This window comes from Opisthocomus hoazin, chromosome 7, assembly GCF_030867145.1.
Source record: "Opisthocomus hoazin isolate bOpiHoa1 chromosome 7, bOpiHoa1.hap1, whole genome shotgun sequence".
NCBI classification, from domain to species: domain Eukaryota; kingdom Metazoa; phylum Chordata; class Aves; order Opisthocomiformes; family Opisthocomidae; genus Opisthocomus; species Opisthocomus hoazin.
The window spans coordinates 68,943,197-68,963,981 of NC_134420.1; the positions used below are offsets into that span (position 1 = coordinate 68,943,197).

Sequence of the window (20,785 nt, forward strand, 5' to 3'; positions counted from 1 at the left end):
GGGCCTATTCAGGACTTTTTTCCCCCCATGTACGCCTGAATCCTCATCAACTGCACCCTGGTTGTCGGTTTGAAAGCAAATAATCGGTCTCCTGTCTTTAAAATATGAAAAAAAAAAAAAAAAAAAAAGAAACAGCAACTACCTCCCTTTTTAAAAAAAATAAATACCACTGTGAAGCAATGATTTGTTTTTTTCTAAAATGGCAAGAGACAGAGTGAGACCAAGACCAAAAGTATGATCTTACACAAGCCCTAGCAAACCCTCTTTCGCAGCAGATCCAACATGGCATGCACATCAGTTTAAGCATCCTGCTTGCAACAGTGAGTTGTCCTGCACTGTCAGTGCTTAGAGCCGAGGTACTCTGATCCCCAGAAGACCAGGGAGGCTCAGCCCTTCCTCACTGCTTCTGCTTTCTGGGCTCCAGCAAGGTTTGGAGTATTTCAAGGGCTACAGCATGGCCAAGCACAACCTGATCATCATGGGGACAACAAAAGGCACAAGAATGTGGCCTTGGGGTCAAGGATGCACCACAGTTTTCCAGCCAAACACTTCCTCCCCCTCCAACGGTGAAACTTCATCTCTGCCTCTGTTCTCAGAAATGTGCAGACAGTTTTAAGTGACATTTTCCCACAGAAGAAAAAAAAAGTCTTGAGAAGACATCTGCTACTTCTAAACTCAGCCAAGTCGGTAAGGTTTGGCAGACAAAGGACACTGAAAATAAGGATTCGATTACACGAAAAGGCAGCAATAGGAGCCTCTACTTACCACTACTGCTCTGCAGGCTCAGAAGCGCATTCCAACATCTATGCTCACAGCCAGTCATACAGCGACACCAGGATAAAAAGGAAAGGGATGAGGGCAAAGGTGTTTTAGCAGACACTATCAGGATTTGTGACTCTAAACAAAGCAGCAACTGCAGCCTAGCCTGCCTCGATAGAGATGAAATCTGCTACTGCTAAAAAGAGATTTACTCTTGCATTTTGCGGCAGAAGCAATTTGCACCAGCAAACTTCAATCGATATAGAGTCAAGGGTCTGACCGCAAGCCCCAAAGCTAAATGTTTAAGGCTGAAGACCTGCAAATTGTCTGAAAACAAGCATTTGGGTGAAATGATTAATAAAACCACCCAAGTTGGGTGGAGAAAAAAAAAAAAAAAAGGAAGATGTTAGTTCATACAAAAGCATATGAAATATGTTTGCTCCCCGGCTGGTACGAGTAACAGTCGTCACCCAAAGAAAAAGAAAAATTGCAACCTTTCTTTAGGAGATTGAAGAGGCACCTTCACAGTCACCCACTGCCAGCATAGAGCCTGATTCAAAGTGCAATGAAGGCAGCAGGAACCATGATTAATATGCTCTGAATCAGGTCCATGGTGGAGAAAGAAAAGCTCACGAGTCATCCAAAGGCTCCAGGAGGCAAAACAAACACCCTTACTCAGTAGGCACAATTAGCACTGTTAACTGTCCAGGCAGCAAGCAGCACAAAATCCAGGCAAAGACCGCGTCCCACTCCATCTGCAGGCGATAAGGATATCATAGCCAAAGCGAATGACATCGTTCAGTTTTAGGGTGATGTACTTCTGGTCCGGAATCCTCACGTCATTGACGAACGTCTGCAGGAAAGAAGCACAGGAACGGTTTTTGACTGAGGGTATCAAGGTGATGCATGTCAGATGGCCGGGTTCCTGGAGGGCACCCACACCCATCTGCCCATGGCACTGCACACATCCAGGGTGCACTAGCACAAAGTCAGCCAGCCGAGGAGCTCAGTTCCCTAGAAAAATCACCACCAGCAAGTAGCTCCCATGGGCAAATTAGAGCACCCCAATTATGCTTCAAAGCAAGGCACTCTGAAGGGACCTCTAAGGGAGATTTACCTCTCCACCAACTGCAAATGAAATTTTAGTCCCCGACTTGTACACATAAATGAGGTGCCTGAAGTGAGGAACTTCAGATGCTCTCGGTTCTCTCCTGCCCTTCACAACCAGCAAGAGCAGCAAATGGTGCAATAAAAGCTACAGCCACTCATACTCTAATTACTGAGCTGGGAATCAGCCTTCCACTGGATGTCAAACAAGACCGGTGTCACTCCCAAGTTCTGATAATTTAACAAGCAAAGCCTCTCACAGAGGAAGGGGGAAACAAAAATGCACAGGAAAACAAGCTTTTGCAGTGGCATCACCACGATGTCTGAGGCCACATTGTCCAAGACACCATGTATGGGTACAACAGGCCCCTCGCTCAGAAGATTCGCCTGCTCTTTTTTCCTATGCTCCAGGCAGTTAACTGAGGCCCAAAGAAACTAAGTTATCCTTATAAAGGTGCAAGAAATGTATTTCCGAGCTGTGAATGTCTCAGACGCCCGCTTCCTGAGGGGACCCCCGAAGGAACAATTCTCACCAATGGACGAGCAAACCCAGTGCTCATGGCCATCTTTCACAAATAAACACATGTACTTTTGTAATAACCCAGACCAAACAAAAATAAATCAGGAATTCAGCCGAAGAAGCACTGGGGTGCTAACGGGGACTAGGCACCCAGTTGCACTCAGAGCAATCACAGGCACCAGGAGTTACCCTACCTGCAAGGTGGGATTCACCCAGCCTCACAGACCAGGAACCCGCTGCTGGGTCCTTGTAGCCTCAACACAAACGCAGCTACGCTCTGATGAATCAAAATTATGCTAGAAAATGAATTTACTTGCTTTCACCACTCAGGCAGTCTTCTCCTTCTGCCTTCTCACCTCAGCCAAGCCAAACATGCATGATAAGACCAAGTATTAACCACAGGGGAAAAATAAATGCTAAAGCAGGAAACTAGAACCTCAGCAGACAACAGCCACAGCTTCCTGGCAATTTACAGAAGAGCTGGGGAACAGGCCTGTAATTTCACAATAAAAGCAGTGAAGCTGGTTAAAAGGCATGGAATTCCTATTTGCATGAAATTTTTTAATATTTAAAAATCCCACAACAGTCAGATCTGGAACACGAATAATTATTTCCTGAATTTTCTGCAAAACAAAAGCCTGCGAGAAAACCCATTTTCATGTTGTTACCTATTCATCCACGGTTACTTCAAATAAAATAACCCAAGAAAACTGCTTACTGCAGATAGAAACGCTACCTTCAAAACCAACAGACCCTTAACAGAGAGTGCAGAACCAGCTGAACATTACAGTCAAAACAATACAAAACACTTCAACAATTAATATGAACCAGATTATCCAGTAAAGCCACATAATGCATTGTTGACATGTCATAAAGTAAATGCAAAATGAAAGCAAATTCTGAAAATGGAATTAAAATCAAGGTCCTCAAAACTGATTTCATTCATTTCCAGGGGGAAAACAAGTCTTCATGCAAATTTTCAAATAAAGACTTATGTTTCTTTCATGCAAAATACATTCAGTTTGGCTACAGTAGTCTTCAACAGAAGTGAGTTTGACCAGCTGCAGAAGACAGGCACTGCTATAACCCCTTTCACTCCACTGCCCCTCTGAGCACAAGTCTATTACTAAAATAGTGTAAATTCATACGCTTTAGCACGTGAAGATAGAAGAGAACTAGCGGCACAAACCTCCCCTCTCTTGCAAGCAGAATTTTCAGCTGCTATTTTGCCACCATGAGTTAAATGCCACAGGTTTCGAACCAGGGATCCAGGTAGAGCCCAAACCAGCTACTGGAAACATTCCCATTTCAGCAGGGCTCTGTGCCTCCAGCTATTAGGCTGAGAAGGATTAACACTCATTCTCGCTGTTTTCAGATGCCAGAAGAGGCAGAACAGTTTAGGTCTGCTTTAGCCACCGTTTTTGTATAAGTTTCTGGGTTCATCTTGTAGTTTTGTGCTTGTGATGGCAGAGGGCTTCTGTTTCTAAGCCCAATAGTGACTGCAGTAAAACCCATACTGGGAAGACAATTATGTGAATCTAGCTTAGACCTGCTCCAGCAGAGGAATAGCTCTGCTGGTAAGAGGAAACAGTAAAAAAAAGAGGCATGCTATGATATCAGGACAGTTTTAACTACAACGGTGTATTTAAAAATCACAGAGTTCAGGTAGGCAGACAAAGCCCTCATGGAGCTGCCTAACACCACTGTGTTAATCAGGATCAGAGGAAGGGGGAAGATTCAGGCAGGCTCAGCTCCCTATTCTGGGCTCACATTATCCCTCGGTCTTCACATAAACCGGGCTCAAGGCAGGCAAAGGAGCAATTTTTATTATAAAAAAAGAGAGGTGGTTTTAAATAGTTTCTACCCAAAGAAATTAAATGTCTCATCATCCCATAAATCACTGCATGCATTGACAATTCAATTGCCAAAAGGTGACCCTGCTCATGCCGAACAGCTGCTCCAGAATCTTCACCAGTTTAATGTTAACGTCCCCAAAATGAGACGGAATTTATTTCTTTCTCCTTTGCAAAAGGCTCAATGATTTTGTGAGCCCTGAAGCATTCTGCAAGGACACCAGATGAAAGGGAAGAAGAAATACAACATTCACCAAAGCTTTGCTCTTTTCACATGAGATGGTATAAGTCCTCCATCTCAGGCCTTGCAAATCGTTATGTATGTTTAGCTTAATTTATGCCAACAGTTGCAGTGACCCAAAAGCGTCCAACAGCAGAATTAAGTAAAGGCACAAGCGCTTGCAGACTCAGCAGGCCGCGTGTTCGCCTCCACCAGCCGGGAGGTTTGCTACTTACGCCGTTTAAGCTCCCGAGATCCTTCACCCAGTGCTCATCTTTCTCCTTGTCATAGTTGATTACAGCGTGCTGCTTATCGACACTGCGGGACTGGCAATGAAAGCACAATGAATGTGAGACCGGTCGGGCGTAAGAGACACTGTTAATCAAAGCAACATTTAGACATTACACTAACTTAACAGGGGGGTGGGGGGAGAGAGGGGGAAAAGCAGGAAGGATTAAATATTATTTACTACTAGAAGTCACCAAAGAATAAATAGTAAACACTTCCAAGGTTGTTTAAACAGTTCACTGAAGACAATGCACTATTTGCATGGGGGGGTGGGGGAAAAAAATCACTGAAGGTTGTTAAGACTATGCCATAATTTCAGTAAATTACATCAATACACGATGAAAACAAAACCAGTCAAACTGAAAGCCCGGGGGGCAGGATCTCCGCCAGTGCAAACGAGAAGAGCTCCATTTTTCACCAGCTGAAGCCAGTGGCCTCATCACTAGGGACATTCCTATTTGGGATGCTTTCTTCCTATTTTTCAAAGAGAAAAATATAATTTTCTTCAGTTACCAACCAAACTTACTCACAACCATGTAAACTGTTCCCAGGACTATAAGCTGGAGTTGATTTAAATTCTAGGATGTTTTCCAAGTTGGAGGGAGGTTAGTAAACTTGGGGTAAGAAAGAAAGCAAGGCTATGAAAATTCAAATTTAAAGCTAGGTTCAATAACACTGAACTGGACAGCAATTTGATGCCACTGGCTTTGCCACAATGCACAAGTACCAAATGCACCTTACCTTCAAAACAGTATGGCATATCAGCAGGATTAGTGTCACACTTCTGAGAAAGAAGTGCTAGACCAAAATCTCTGAATAATTTTGAAATACGGTGTTAGAGCTATACAGACACGAGACTGTCTGTGTTTAGACCTACTGCCTCTCGTAACTTGAATTCCTGCTGCAGCTGACCTCAGCCGGTCACTGGAAGCGGTCTCTCCATCCACAGGCGACGACCTCCCTGGTACCTCAGGCCAAGGGAGGGCAGGGCGTGCTACCAGAGCAGGGAGAAGAGCCAGGCTCTAAGCCAGCTAATCCTCCTCTTCCTTGGTGAAAAGTCCTTCCCTTTTCCCAAGTATAAACACGCTGGTTTCCACAGCATTGCTCTCAGCAAGCTGTTAACTGCTTCCTTGCAAGCACGCAGAGGCAAAGATTGTTTCAGGGGAATTCCTTGGTGAAAACACACAGGCTTTTTTCATACAAACTGCTACCATTTGCAGGATTGCTTCTGCCCCTGCCAATGTCAAGCACGTCAGCACTACCCCAACAGCTGATAAACGGCATCTCCTCCCCCTGCAGAGCATGTGTCAGCCCAGGAGACCTGTCCTCCAGAATAACCCTGAAGCACCAATATGAAGCAAGCACGTACTTGGCCAGAAGACTGCCCTTCCACCTTCCAACGTCCCTCTCACCATTCATGACATGCCACCACAAGCAGAGGCAGTGAGGAGAGAGACAGGTGACTCCAAGCCTCCAGCTGCCTCTCCAATACAGTTACCCACACACTGCTGAATTTACAAGGTGTCAGCTCACCAGTCCCAGCTGAAAACCAAGGCAGCACTGGATGCTTTGCTGCCCAATTGGTGCTGCTCAGACAGCAATCGCTCCCCAACGAAAACAGACAGCTGGTGGGACGGTCGGAGACAATGTGGTCAGGAACAGCCCGCTGACACCTCCTGCTACGCCGAGCCCGAAGCACGGGAAGCCACGCACAGCAACGCCCGCCCAGGAGGGGCCCACGCAAACCTCTCGGCCCCATGCAATGCCCACGCTGGGTGTCTGACCCCGACCTCAGGGCAGGACAGGCCTTCAGCGCTGGCAGTGCGAAGCCGCTGCTTCTCTCTGTTACTATTCGTGTTAGATGCAGCCCCTCAGCCCAATTTGCAGCCGCCCAGGTGGCCGTGGCAGGCAGGCGCAGCGCAAGGTAAGGATGGTTGAGAGATGCTGCCCAGGACCTGCACCTCGGCACGCGGCCCTGAGGATGGGGACGTCTCCAGCCGCAGCCTCACGTATCGCAGCATCTGATGCTGCATGAGCTGGGGTGGTACCTGACCTGCCACACGGCCCCTCGCACCCTTTGGGAGGACGCGAGAGGGTCTCCTTCCACCCCTCTGCCTGCCAGGGTCCATCCCCACAGCCATCGGGCTGCGTGGGCACTGCGCCTGGGCTGGGGCTGCCGAGGGGCTCACCCTTACCTACAAAGCAGGGGTGGGAGGAAGAAGACCATCCCCACTCACAGCACAGGTAGAAATCCGCTCTCCCCATCCGTGGGCATTTATACAACTACGTTTCATTCTGCTGGACTCAAAGACACAGGGGTCCTGCCTGCACAGCACAGATGCAAGGTCTTCTCCGGGCCCTCTGCTATCCAGAATTGTGGACATCACGTTGCCAGCGGGTTGTGAGGGAATGTTGATGAACTGGTGCAGCAGTGTTTGCTTTGGCTTTTTACCTCATGTCATAGAGACTCATTTAAAGACTAACAGATTTTAAAGGCAGAACCATCCCTCTAGCCCACCTCCAAGGGCAGAAAGGCTTCCACCCAAAAAGCTATTCCAGACGAAAAATTAGGGTAGATTTTATCTGATAGCTGATTTTAAATGAAACACAGGTGATTTAAAAAGTCGTTTATTTCTGGGAACCAGCTGTCTCCCAAAAATTCAGTTTGCCCTGCATCTGACCCCGATGTAAGCCAGCATAGCCTTTGGGCTGCTGTGTTTTACAACAGCTGACTACAGACACTCCAGGGTCCCAAACCAGACGAGGGTCATCACAGGGAAGCAGAGATGTATTCCACCAGCAGGATATTCCCTTACATAAAAGCAGGAAGAGTGCAAAGGAACCAATTTATGCCAAAACTTCCCATCTTCCAAGGAAGTTTCAGCCGCGTTAAAGATGGCCCTTTGCAAAAGGAGTAAAAATGATATGTAAAATGTGACCCCCAGTCTCAGTACAACCTCTCAGCATCTCTTTAACGAGCATATCAAGAACACAGCACACTGTTACACAGATCACACTTCTGGGAAATTTTCATGCTTCTGTTGAGAAGAGAGCAATTTTCTTAGTTTTGTTTATGTTAAACCAGCAAACATCACAGGAACTGGCAGCAGGAGTTCCTAAGGGCCTGTCTCCAAGGAAACCCAACTTAAAGTAACTAAAATCACACCTTATTTATTTCGATGCAGTCTTGCCAAAGGTCACTCTTACTTGAGAACCGAGGTGTGGTTTATTTCAACATCAGTCACATTAAACATAAACTGCTCTTGTGTGCAGTGACAGCAGCAACCCGGCAGCTGATCACGCTTTTGTTCTCAGAGAGGAGCAGACTGCCTCAACCCCACTTCCAAAGAAAAGACTAACCAGTTTCCAGACCGGTAACAGCCGAGAGCCCAAGAACAGCCCTGCAGAAGCCACTCCAGCCCAGCAGTTTCTAACGCATGACCCACCGAACCACAGAAAGTGATTTAAGAACTCTGAGTCAACACACGTTACAGAGCAGCCCATGGGTACAGAGATCCCAACGGTCTGCAACACCACCAGAAAGATTGTAGGCATTTTAGATGGAAAAACTGCAATTAAGCTGACCCAATCACAAATATCAGAGGACTCCCTCGCTTAAATGCCCACTTGCACGAAATACTGAGCCTTGTTTATGATCAGTCACAAGCTCCATAACAAAACACAAGACCGACCCATCTGTCAGGAGGGGATACGGGGGTCCAAGTGGAAAAAAAAAGTGAATTTCCAATAAAGTGGAAGAAAATCCTGAACTGCCTATACCCAGATGTCAAAGGTACACTCTCGCAGTTAATCTGTTTAACTGGAAAAGCACTTGCAATGGGTGAGGGGCTCATAGCTCCTCAGCTATGGCAAGGATCACTGAGATTCTGCTTGAACCCAAACTGCAAAACCAGAACTGGAGCACCTCAGATGAGATCGAGAAGGGGAAAAGAAGGCAGGGAAGTGAGGTCTCCTCCTAAGCACTAGTGATCTGCAGGCAAGAAGTAAGACTATGCTCCAAGAGGCTGCGAATGGAGAAGAACACAGGGGTCTCAACATGTCCCGACGCTGGATCAGTTACCAAATGAAAACAACTCTGCAAAACACAACGTGTGCTTTTCTGATTAACAACATTGACCCTTCTCTGAAGGGAAAACATGGACACTGATTTGTTACTACACTAAGCTCATCCAGGGTTATTATTTCCAGACATTCAAATCACTTCCTAATATAAGGCTGTCCTGCTTCTCCATCATACTATCTACAAAGCATCATGTTTTAAACACCTAGGAGACAAAATGTACATGCAGCATGTATCTGAAGACTGAGGGATTTTATAGCCCTTCTTTATTCCAAGATCATATTAAACAGATAGTCCAAATCACAGATAGGAGTGGCACCTCTGGATCTGCCAGTCCCATACCGGTACCAACTGGTACTTGGATTATCAGTCTCCAATCAGACATGCAACCAGGCAGCTCGCTTGTGATTCTCAAAACTGCACACATCAAATCAGCAAAAGCGCCTGCTTAGCATGGGAGCAGCAAAGGCAGCTTCAGGAGCACGCAGGAATCTCCTCGGACGTACGTATCACGCCGGCTATGTGTGCTGCAGGTACCCCATAGCTTTGTGTTCGGCAAAGGGTCTGACACATGGAACAGGGCTCTCGGGATGAAAGCATGAGCTGCAGAGATGCCAAGCAAAACCCACAAGGGAACAAGACCTGCTTAGGAAGGCAGGAGGAGAAATACAGCCAGACAGCCCGCGTTTCCCCACAGGGCCGGGGAGCAGATGCAGCTCAGCTGTCTGCGTAGGTACAGATGCCGCTTTTTCCCCAAGGAGAGTTACCATGGGCAAAAACCTACTGCTCAGGGTTGAGCTCTGGGCCTCAGCCCTGCCAGCGCCGTGAGGCATCGTGGTATTGGAGACAAAATAAACAAACGAGAGCAGTTCCCCTGTTCCTCAGTGCAGTCTGTTGTGCACGTCTGGCACAAGATAACTGCAGCATTCTGGTGGCAGCACGCAATAAACATTTGCTCAAATACTTTCCATAGTGAACAGGTTACATTTCTGACTTCTGCTAGTACTGTGCTCTGCACAAGTGTCCCAGTAAGGAAATACAAGCCTCTCCCAGTGTCCCACTTTAGAAGGGAGACAGACAAAGCCAAATTCAAAAAAAAAAAAAAAAAAAAAAAAAGTCCCTTGCATTCTGGCCTCAAATACAATTCCTGCTCCTCAAAAGTAAAACCCTGGATAACATTTAATGACAGCTATGAACACGGGGTCTCCCTCTTTCACCACGATGCATTTCACAGAGCTGTGTACATCGGCCACTTCAGCACTTTTCCAGAATATCAGTGAATGGTCTGTGCTGCTTCGGGCTGGTTGACAGCCCCACAGGAGGCAGCCGATCGCTCCCAGGGGCACGCGCTGCCGGTTTCTAAATGACTCTGCCGAAGCAGACAAATGTCCCTCTTCAGCAAGCGTAGCCACCTCATCCTGAAGCTGGACTCACATTACAGCCCCCAGGCTGCACAGACTCCTGCCTTACGCTTCGCTGCAGTCAAGATCATGGGCTTAGTGGATCTGCGGCAGGACCAGGGCCTGAGTATTCATGCAAAAAATAAGGCACTGAACAAAGGAGAGAAATCCCTCAGGAAAATGAAACTGTAATCCCCACAGCTTGGCAAAGGGATTTGGAGGCTGGCATAGTTCCCGCAACAACTTAACCCGTTATTTTGAGGTAGAACAGGGTTTGCTTGCTGGTTCCCCTTTCCCAAAGTGAAGCACCGGTTCAAGGGACCCAGGGTCAGATCCTGATTGCAGGCAGGGAACACGCTGCCCACACATGCACCAGCTTTCCCTTTGTTTTACACAGCCACCCAGGAGGCACAGAAAAGCATCTTCTTAGGTGGGACAGAAGCCTGGTTTTCTACAGCGCAGCCAAGCTGCATTCCTGAATCAGGATCCAGGACAGGGAAGGGTCCCCTTTTCCCCTGCCTGCTCTCAAGAGGGACAAACTCTCCCTCCACAGGCCAGGCTTCCAGCACCTTGCCAGCCACGCACAGCCCTCTCACCCCTAATAACCACCTGCCTGCAGTGCCACCATCACCTCGCTCCCTACCCTGCCTCCAGCAGTGAACTCCCCTCCCGGGTTTGCTGGTCCTGCCATGCCTCCAGCCTCCCCAACCCACATTTCATCAGACATCATCATCTTCCCCTCAACGGCACATTAACAGAAAACAATGGGAGATGCAAGAGCCAAAAAAACCAACTCTAGGCCTGGAAATACAGGATGTGTATCCTTCCTCCCAGCGCTGCTGCCCAGGCACCTGGAAACATTACCTGTCCAAAAGCAGAGCCTTCCCAAGGCTAGATCCTGCCGCTTCTGCCTGTAAGACACCCACTGCCCTTGTGACACCTAAGGAATGACTCTGGGGATCACCGCAATTCCCAGCGCCCAGGGACTACCTTAGGTGCTAATTTACACCCTCTGGATAACTGCAGCAAAACAGCACGAGTGGGGCACGGCCCTGCCCTGACTACAGCTTCCCACTCCAGCCCGGCGCTTCCACGGGGAAGGAGACCGGCATTCAAAGGCAGCAGAGATTCCCCATGGCTTCTGCTGGGAACTCCCAGTGCAGGAAACACCCGAGTGATGGAGGGATACGACTTCTGCACCACAAGGAATTCATCCAGAAGTACCAGGAAAAAGATAATCTACCAAGTTTACACCACCTGCTTCCTCCCAGCACAATGCTGTCGACAGACTACACCACACCTATTTGCACTTGTTTATGTATACACTTACTAACTACACGGCAGAGACGTCATCTTATCAAGTACGGCCCGGGGAAGGTAGGAGACGTCAGGTCAATGAAACCTTAATTTGACCAGATGCCACATACACACAGAGTTCACCACTGCACTGTATTATTTGCGGAGTGCGCCGTGCACCCTGTGTACTGAACACAGAACAGATCCTGTGGGGAAAAAATATCCGGTAACAACACAGTCACAGATCGCATCTTCATGCCTGTGTACACAGGATTACACGGGCAGTCTTCACACTGGTGTGTCGTAACTGCTCCGCAGCTACAAACACTTGACTCAGCAGCCGTAAGCATGTTCCTTCAGTGCCTAGAACGCTTGTAATTCCCTAGCGTTTTACCAAAGCGAGCTAAAAAGAGGGAAATGCCTATTCAAGCAGTATCAAGTAACCACTTACCCGATTCACCAGCAGAACGAACTTGTATGTTCAAGTGCCAGTGGCTTGTGAGCTGAACTGACTAATTGATACCACAAGCAGCAGGCAATGTCCCATATGGACCAGTGACAGATGGTTGGCTAGTAGCTTTCACAGCTATCTGCTGACACCAGAATAAAAGCAAGTCTTGAGCCCATCTCAGGCCTAAGGGAGATAGATGCTGCTCAGCAGTCAATGCCTGCAATGCCAGCTTTCCCCACACTGAACAGCTTCTGCCCTATATGCACCACCCTCCACTTCTCCAAGCCTTCGGCCTCTCCTCTCACTCCGCACGCAGGACAGGCTCCTTGTCGTGCCTCCCTGCTCAGCCAAATGTTAATCTCCTGGTGAGGCTTTACAGAGCAGAAATCCAGCGACTAAATGCAGAGATCCAGCCTCTGGCTTCCTGAAACACGGGTCAAGAGGCTGAGCAAGTACTCTGGAAGTATCATTATACTCTTGGCTGGTCCTCGTGCTTTCCTCGACAGCTGCTTTGACCACTGTCTGAGTCAGGATACCAGGCCAGATACACCATGATCTAATCTAGCACAGGTGCTCTTACATCTAAACCCCAGCCTTGTGCATCCCTGCACTTAGCTCCTCTTTGCCCAACCTGTGACAGTTCTGTCCTCCAATACGTCCCCTCACCAACCTCACTCCCAAATGAAACATGATTTAAGACAATAATATCAAGCAAGTCTCTACTGACCCCATGCAAGCTCTCACTTTTTTTTTTTAAGGTTTCGAACTTGACCACTTGATCAAACACATTTAGATTATGGGGGAAAAGGGAATATTAAAAAAAAAAGAAAAATCACCTCTAACCTAGGCACTCACTCTTGAAAAGCATCACCCCCCAGCTCTTCAACACCAGAACTTCAAAGAACAGATGAAATAGTTTACATCAAGAAAACGGCATTTTTCTCAGAGTTGCTCACAGCAAAGACTGAAGCAGAGAGCTGACCGCGTCCAGAAAATACTACCTAAAACAGATGCCTGGAACATAATCTCTCATCCCAAACAGTTACAGAGTTTAGCAGAGTTACAAGCAACTGAAAACAGTACTTCCTGATAAAAAGTGTCAAGCTGTCTTAAAAGGCACAGAGTACAAAGGCATAAAACAGAAAGCATCATGGCATCTGCGCCTACTCTTGCTGTAACTCACACCCATGTGTACAACCTCACCCGGCGCTGGACAAGAGCCTGCCCAAATCATCGCTCTAAAGAGAGGGAAATACTCAAGGGAGCACTGGTTAAACATTTTGCTTTTCCAAATTTTCCAATAAACATCTCTCAAACATTCCCTCTGCTAAATATTTACATCTAGCAAAAATGCAAAAGAAGCTTTCTTTAGGGGCAGAGGGGAAGGTTTTAATAGTTAAGTGAAAATGTTGAGTTTGAAAAATGTTTGTCCCCTGAGTAAACACCCATCACGTTAAGCAAATGGTCAAAGCTGATAAAAATGGCAACTATATTTCCCAAGAAGAATGAGGGGGGGTGGGGGTGGGGTGGAAATTACTTTGTTCAAGATGCTCCAGAAACCCTCCTATTTTTGGTTAAAAAAGGAAGTAAATCTTTTCAGAGAATTACTTCCTACCACCACCAAGCTTCACAGAGAAAAACACGCTAGTGCAAATTAGCAAAGGTCTAGATTTCCACACTCCTGCTGTTTGTTGGCTGTTACGTGAAGGCAGCCAGGGAGACTTTTGAAGAAATCAAGCACTGTTCTTCAGAAAAAGGGCAGAACTGAGCCCTTGACTCTGCGTAACACCACTGTGCATGCCAAGTTATGCTACACAGCATTTTCACCCATGCATTAACATTCAAACTCCATGTAAATCTTGCACTTACTTGTATTAGAAGCTTTACAGTGCTGCAAAAACATTTTAAATATTTCTAATCCTCTTACTAGGTACAGAAGATTTCAAGGTAGATTATGTTTCCCCTCTATCAAACCTACTTAATTTTAAGCTTAAAGTCTCTGGTTTTCTTCACCTCTTTTGTTAACCAGAAAGCAAATCTAGCACCTGTATGGAATAAGCAAACACAGCTGAAACTAAAGCTTGATTGTTTGGTGACAAAGCCATCATTTTTTGGTGTTCAGGGCTCTGATGCCTTGAGACAACGTGGTCCAAGAAAATATCAAAGGACAAGACAAAAGACACTCCTAAAAGAGTAATACGAGAAAGGCAAGGTTTCAAGGTCTCCAGGACAAAGGTTATCTCTGTGTTGTATGTTTGCACGCCGTCTAATACACATGGTCTCAGCACGGAACCACACACCGCATCACGATGACATCACTAAGCAGTAACAGTCTTAGAGATAAAAAAACCACCGACCAGATCATCCAGTCCATTTCCCAGACACTGCCACTCTGTTCCCAGTCGTGTGCTTTCAGGGATTAAATGCCAGTATCTTGAAATATATAAGCAAAACAACTGTGCAGTGAAAGTTTCAGGGTCAGCACCACAGAAATACTACAGGTGCAAACATTGTCACAAGACCTCTGCCCATCTGCTCTGATAACTGCCTTGGCTTCTTAAGCTTTCCCCAAGACAAATGACTGTGCCAGTCTGTGCAACAATTTTGTGGCATGGACAGTCACAGCAGGAAAAAAGTCTATTTTTAGATCTCATCCTCCATCTGCTCACACACAACTTTGCTTGAACATCAAGTCTCTGTTCACACTCTCTCTTCCACACTGAGTCTTACTACAGCCATCTCATTTGGAGCCCGAGGTAGCTCTGGAAAACATCTTTATATCAAACGACTAGGAAAATAGTGTGCTGTGCTGTTCAAAATAAGACCTTACGTGTGATCCTAGAAAAAGCTTTATTACTGCAGGTTACCACAGAAGAGAGAAGACAGTAAATTAATACATATATAAAGGGCCACATGTAACTCATCCCACTAACATCAGCAGCTGGCTTTCACAGACAATCCAGAGCCTTCACTCTGGTGAACTAACAAAAACCTCCTTTAATACCATCACCACCCCCCCACAAGCCCCCAGACACAACTGCTTCGCTCTCACGGATACTGCTGGCTCCCCCAGTAATCCCAAATCATTTACCTTGTAAAAAAGAGCATGGCAAATGTAGGGCATCACAAGGTTGCTAGTCCACACGCAACACTGACAAGCCAGCTCAGACTTGCGAAGACGCATGAAATACTCCATGTTATATGGAGTGGCTTCACAATCCATGCTGTCCAGTTAACCCCATAAATAACCAGAGAAATAAGCAATGCATTTTAAGCATAACTGATATTTGGGTACTTTCATTTCAGGGTGCACAACTTGAGACGTGTGATTCTCAGAGTGCTGAACCCTGACAGTACAAAAACCTCAAGTAGCTTCAAAAAATACTAAGATGAGCACCCTAAAACACAGGCCATTTTTTGAAACCAAGACCACTGTGTACGTTTTCTCCCTTCACGTCGTGAGAGAACACTTTTTTTATGTCTCACCTTTACAAGCCTCACCAGTCAGACACGTAGAAACATGAAATAAAAGATAGTGTGATTCATGGGAAAACCCAAACAAACGATCTGCTGTCAAACAGGAGTACGCTTCAGACTCTGCCGCTGCAGCACAGCCATGCCATCCACTGCCAGCTAGCAGAGCAGCACAAACACTGCAAGCTCTCCTTCTGTGGACACTAACATCTCATCACAGCAGGACAACACCTTGCCTTCCAAATACACCTCGTACAAGAGCTTCGACGCCCCTAAACAGCCCTCCAGCTAACACATCATACAAAATCCCTGCAGTAACTACAAACACAGCCTGCCTGGTAGAACATCAGCAAAGCATTTAGGGCATAACTGTGACCAGGTAAGCAGTGGAAATTATGAGGAGGGAGTCCCTGTTGTGCAGGCAGCTTCCTAATTTTGCCACCAACAGGCACATTCGTCACCTTTATAAAGGGGCAAAAGGGAGGCAGACAGGTGCAATCAATCACTTTTTTGCATTTAGGTATTCATGGCATGGGTCTAGCAGAAACATAAATTTAATTCTGAGCTCCTACAAATTTCTGAGCTAAACTGCTCCTGTCAAATCTCTTCGCGAGATTCCAGCTCCATTTGTTTGGAGTGACATCCATTACATTAGGCTGTCAAATATCAGACCACAGCTGACACTTCAGACCCGTTGGATCAGGTCCAGCAGAGACGCATGCTGGTATGGGAAGCGCTAACAGAAGCTGCAACTCTGCCCGAGTAACACAATTACTTTGGGAAGAGGTCACCACCTCACTCACCTCACCAAAACAGCTAGTTTCTCTGCTAAACATCCGTATTTCTTACCATAATAAAAAAAATTTAGCAAGAAATACAAGCACTGACAATTTAATCAAAGGGAAAAATAGGTAAACAAAAAACCCTGTCACCCTTCTAAATCACCCATACTGGTAAACAGTGCACGCATTAAAAGCTACAAAAACCAGCAGCATAGTCGCAGATTAGGACAGAATGGTATGTCTTTGCTTACCACTTCAGCAGCCATCAAGACAGTTAATCTATTTGATTAATTTCCCACCACTACAGCTCCTATCCATCTGATGACACGGCAATTTGAAAGAAACCTGACTTGCACTTTCATAAACATATGAAGTCACCATGGAAGTTCCTTGCAAAAGATGTCATTTGAAGAAAGCATGCAACATCTCTACCAATCCCCAACGCTACGTTCACATCTACTGCATCTTCAGAAGAAATAACAACAAAAAAAAAAGGCACGTTACCTGGAGCATCAGTTCACAGTCATCTCTGCCAACAAAGATCATCTCCCGAGGGAGCCGATGGCGAATGCCAGTGCTGCTCACCAAGAACCACGAAGTCACGCTCATTTTGGCGCTTGGCACTTAATCTTTATACATCCTGAACACAAAAAAAAAACAACAGAGCACACAGTGAGCTATTAATGAAGCGTGGAAGTACACCGGTGCGTAGCTGCCGTTCCCAAATTTCCCTGTGCCCTGGGACCCAGCGCTGCTTCTTGCCCTTCGTGTACATCTTCAATTTCTCGTGGCAGCAAGCAGTTGTGAAATGCGTGCCCAGCTGCCATGTGCAGGAGCTCTGCAGCCCCGGAAATATTCCCACAGCAAAGTAAGACCACTGGCCTGAAGAAAGGCTTGTTTAAAAAATGAAGCACGCAGCTGAATCCCATCAATGAAATGATGAAATATAGGGGGGGGAGGGGGGGAAGACATCTTTTCCAGAACATTTCCTCATCACTAGCACTGTGCACGCACCGCAGCCGGAGATTCCCCCGTCACCCCAGACCCGTACCAGCACACCTGCGCGGGGACACAGCCTGGCAGCGGTACTCCATCACAGAACCACAGAATGGCAGGGGTTGGCAGGGACCTCTGTGGATCATCCAGTCCAACCCTCCTGCTGAAGCAGGGTCACCCACAGCAGGCTGAACAGGACCGCGTCCAGGCGGGTCTTGAATATCTCCAGAGAAGGAGACTCCACAACCTCCCTGGGCCAGGGCTCCGTCACCCTCAGAGGGAAGAAGTTCTTCCTCATGTTCAGATGGAACTTCCTCTGCTTCAGTTTGTGCCCATTGCCCCTTGTCCTGTCGCTGGGCATCACTGAAAAGAGTCCGGCCCCATCCTCCTGACACCCACCCTGCAGATATTTATAGGCATTTATAAGGTCCCCTCTCAGCCTTCTCTTCTCCAGGCTGAACAAGCCCAGCTCCCTCAGCCTCTCCTCGTAGCAGAGATGCTCCAGTCCCCTCACCATCCTTGTAGCCCTCCGCTGCACTCTCTCCAGTAGCTCCTCATCTTTCTTGAAATGGGGAGCCCAGAACTGGACACAGCACTGCAGGTGGGGCCTCACCAGGGCAGAGCAGAGGGGAAGGAGAACCTCCCTCGCCCTGCTGGCCACACTCCCGGCACGCTCCCAGGAGCGGTCACACCGGCGCCGGGAGGAGAACGGCCTCCCTATTGCTCACCCCGCTTCCACAGTGCTGTCAGCTGGGAGCCCGCAAACCCTCCCTGCGTGAGCCGCTCCAGACCCCGCACCGCGCTGCTACCCGGGCCGGGGGGCACAGCCCGCAGCTCCCACCGGGGCTCCGGCCCGCACCGCGCCCCCCCTCTCCCGCCGCGGCCGCAGCCGGCGAGGGCAGCGGCGCTCACCGGGAGCTCACCTGCTCCCGCGGCCTCTCCCGCGGCACCGCGCCTTCCCCTCCCCGGCCGAAGCCGCGCCGGGGCCCTCGCCCTCCCCTCAGCCTCCTCCCGGGACGGAAGCCGCGTTTCCAGAGGCGCCGCGGGAAGCCGAGCTCCATCTCATCCGCGCCGCGGCCTGATCGCCGGCCGCCGCGGGGACGGCGCAGGTGACGCGGCGGGAGGCCGAGCGGGCTCCCCCGGCGGGGCACGGGCCCGGGCGGGGCGAGGAGGGACCTCTCTGCCGCCGCCGACACGCAGAACCGCCATAGGAGCCGGCGGCGAGGGCTTCCGTGCCCGTGTCGCGACAGGCGAGCGGCCCCCGCGGGGAAAACGCCGCCTCCCCGACAAAGCGCCTGGGGAGGGGAACCGGGAGCCGCCGGCCGAGCCCCGCAGCCGCCCCGCACCGGGTTCTCCAGGGCCCCCGCCGGGCAGGGGAGGCCGGGCAGCCCCGGCCGGCGGGGCCGCGGCGGGCCAGGTGCGGTGCGGTGCGGGGTTCCCCCCCCAACGCGGGGCGGGCCCGGCCCTTTGTCTGCCGGGGCCCGGCTCCCCCCCCGCCCGGCGCGGCCGGAGCTGCCCGCCCGCCCCCCGCCGCCCTACCTGCTGCCCTACCTGCTGCGGCCCCGGGCGCGCTAGCAGGCCGGGCGCCGCGCCCCGCCAGCCGGCTCTGCCTGCCCCGCGGGCCGCTCCCGCTGCCCGCCCCGCCCCGCGCCGCAGGTTCCCGACGTCAGGAGGCGGCTCCAGCCGCGGCCCCGCCGGCCCGGCCCCCGCCCCGCCGGCCCCTCCCCAGCGCGGCCGCGGCACCGGCCGGGACGCGCTGTGTCCCGGCTTCGAGGGGCCCCGACGGGGAAGCCGAGTGCCGCGGGGCGGGAGGTGCGGCCTGCGGGAGCCGGCCCCGGCCGGGCTGCGGGGCTGGGGTGGGCATCCCGCTCCCCGCGCACCCCTCGGGCCCTGCTGCAGGGCCGGACCCCAGGGCGGGTGGCCGGGCTGAAGTCATCTCCAGGAGCTGACCCCGAGTCCGAAACGAGCTGCGCAAGGACGGGCCGTTTTGCGGCTGCTCTGCTGTCGTAGGGAACTGGAAAACTCCTGAAGAGCCCCAATGCACAGAGCAACGGCCGCTTCTTTTCCCCACCGGGAGGAAGACATCATGGTGGCGGATCAAGCCAAGCTTCTTCAAGAAAGCCCCCGGCTCCTGCGGAAGCTGGTGGAGCCGCCAACAGCAGCAGCTTCACGCTGGCTCCGGCTGGCATGGCCTGCAAAGGGAAGGCTGTGGGAAGACAGCAAGTCCACAGGGATGTTTTCCCAGGCTGGCGCTCCCGGTGGAAAGGCGTCTTTGCGTTTATTTGCAGTGTGTTTTGGTTTCAGTATTGTTTCTCTGTCACTTGCAGGAGCTTCCTTTGGTGTCTTTGCTGCTGTTGTTTAGATTTTGGGCTTCAGGAGGTAGCCTTAGCAGTGTCGGGTGGTATAGAAACCATAGGTCTGGCACACTGCTGGGCCGTCCTACAGCAGCGTCGCTCTGTGGGCTTGCTCCTGGCCTACAGCAAGGCTGAGGAGCCAGGGAGGGCCAAGCGAGCTGCAGGACTACTAGGGAGGAAGGAAAACAGCATTTTTCCTTTTCGGTCCTCGTTCTGAAGAGCAGTAGGACTTCATTATTATTTAATTAATGGTATTATTGCCTTCTTTAATCAACATTTGACTTCTTCCCTGGCAAATACATCATGCCCCAGGGTGATTTCAAGGTGTGATCATCTTCAAAGGCTTCAAAGCTGGCTAAGGCCGCACCATTTGTATTTTGTGGAAGTGCTCTTGGTATCTCCTCCGTGGAGCGGAGCACCGCGCCCTTGCAGCACGCCGTGTCCCTCAGATGGAGTGAGCAGCAGCCACTTACAGGGCGCTTTAAAGACTTTCATGCTGCCATAAAGTAATAGAAATCCTTTATAAATATACATGGACTTCCACCATATTTGCCAGCTTGTCCTGTCGTTGACTGATGTTTCACTATTGATTTAACTGACTTACAGCTCAAGTTTTTATAAATGTTGTTCGTTTTTGTCTCAACTACATCTAATCTGCTCTAGGAGTCGATCTGCGGAGCATCTCTATACTGCTGTAAGGAAGTAGGATAATTTACTTCTTTATACAAGCCTGCCATCTAGGCAAATCTTTGTTATAAGTTACTATAAAAAGGTTAATGTTTGCCTTAGTCTCTCTTTCAGCCCAGTTTTACTGTTCATTTATAGATGTGTATTTATCTGAGCAGTCAGTACTTCACTATTTATAGAGAAGAAAAATAGTTCCTGTTCCCACCACGTGTCTCCTGTCCCGTTGTCCGACTCAATTCTTTCAGGGGTGCCATGTCGCCACAGGACTTGTTTTTCCAGGCCCAGGATGGTATTCCGGGCGGTGGCATGGGGCACAGGGTAGGTTTCCAGCCATCCGGTGGTGGCCTCCACCATTGTGAGCACATAGCGCTTGCCTTGGCGGGTTTGTGGCAGTGTGATGTAGTCAATCTGCCAAGCCCCCCCCATATTTGTATTTTAGCCATCGTCCTCCATACCACTGAGGCTTTACCTGCTTGGCTTGCTTGATTGCAGCGCATGTCTCACATTCATGGATAGC

The 20,785-nt window shown here is 49.3% G+C and overlaps 1 protein-coding gene across 6 annotated transcripts in view; it reads right to left on the reverse strand.

Annotated features, from left to right (window-relative positions):
* Window positions 1-18,861, reverse strand: part of CEP170B (centrosomal protein 170B) — a 61,982-nt gene extending 43,121 nt beyond the window's left edge. For 4 of the 6 annotated variants that reach the window (XM_075426966.1, XM_075426965.1, XM_075426964.1 and 1 more), the window contains exons 1-4: window positions 18,779-18,861; window positions 16,736-16,871; window positions 4,696-4,785; window positions 1,532-1,612 (exon numbers count right to left, since the gene is read on the reverse strand). In XM_075426966.1, the coding sequence (XP_075283081.1) occupies window positions 1,532-1,612; window positions 4,696-4,785; window positions 16,736-16,840 (276 nt within the window). In that variant the 5' untranslated portion in view covers window positions 16,841-16,871; window positions 18,779-18,861. Of the gene's footprint in view, window positions 1-1,531; window positions 1,613-4,695; window positions 4,786-16,735; window positions 16,872-18,150; window positions 18,220-18,766 lie in introns of those variants that run through there. The other 2 variants (XM_075426962.1, XM_075426963.1) reach the window with 2 other exon arrangements.
* Window positions 18,862-20,785: the final 1,924 nt, after the last annotated feature.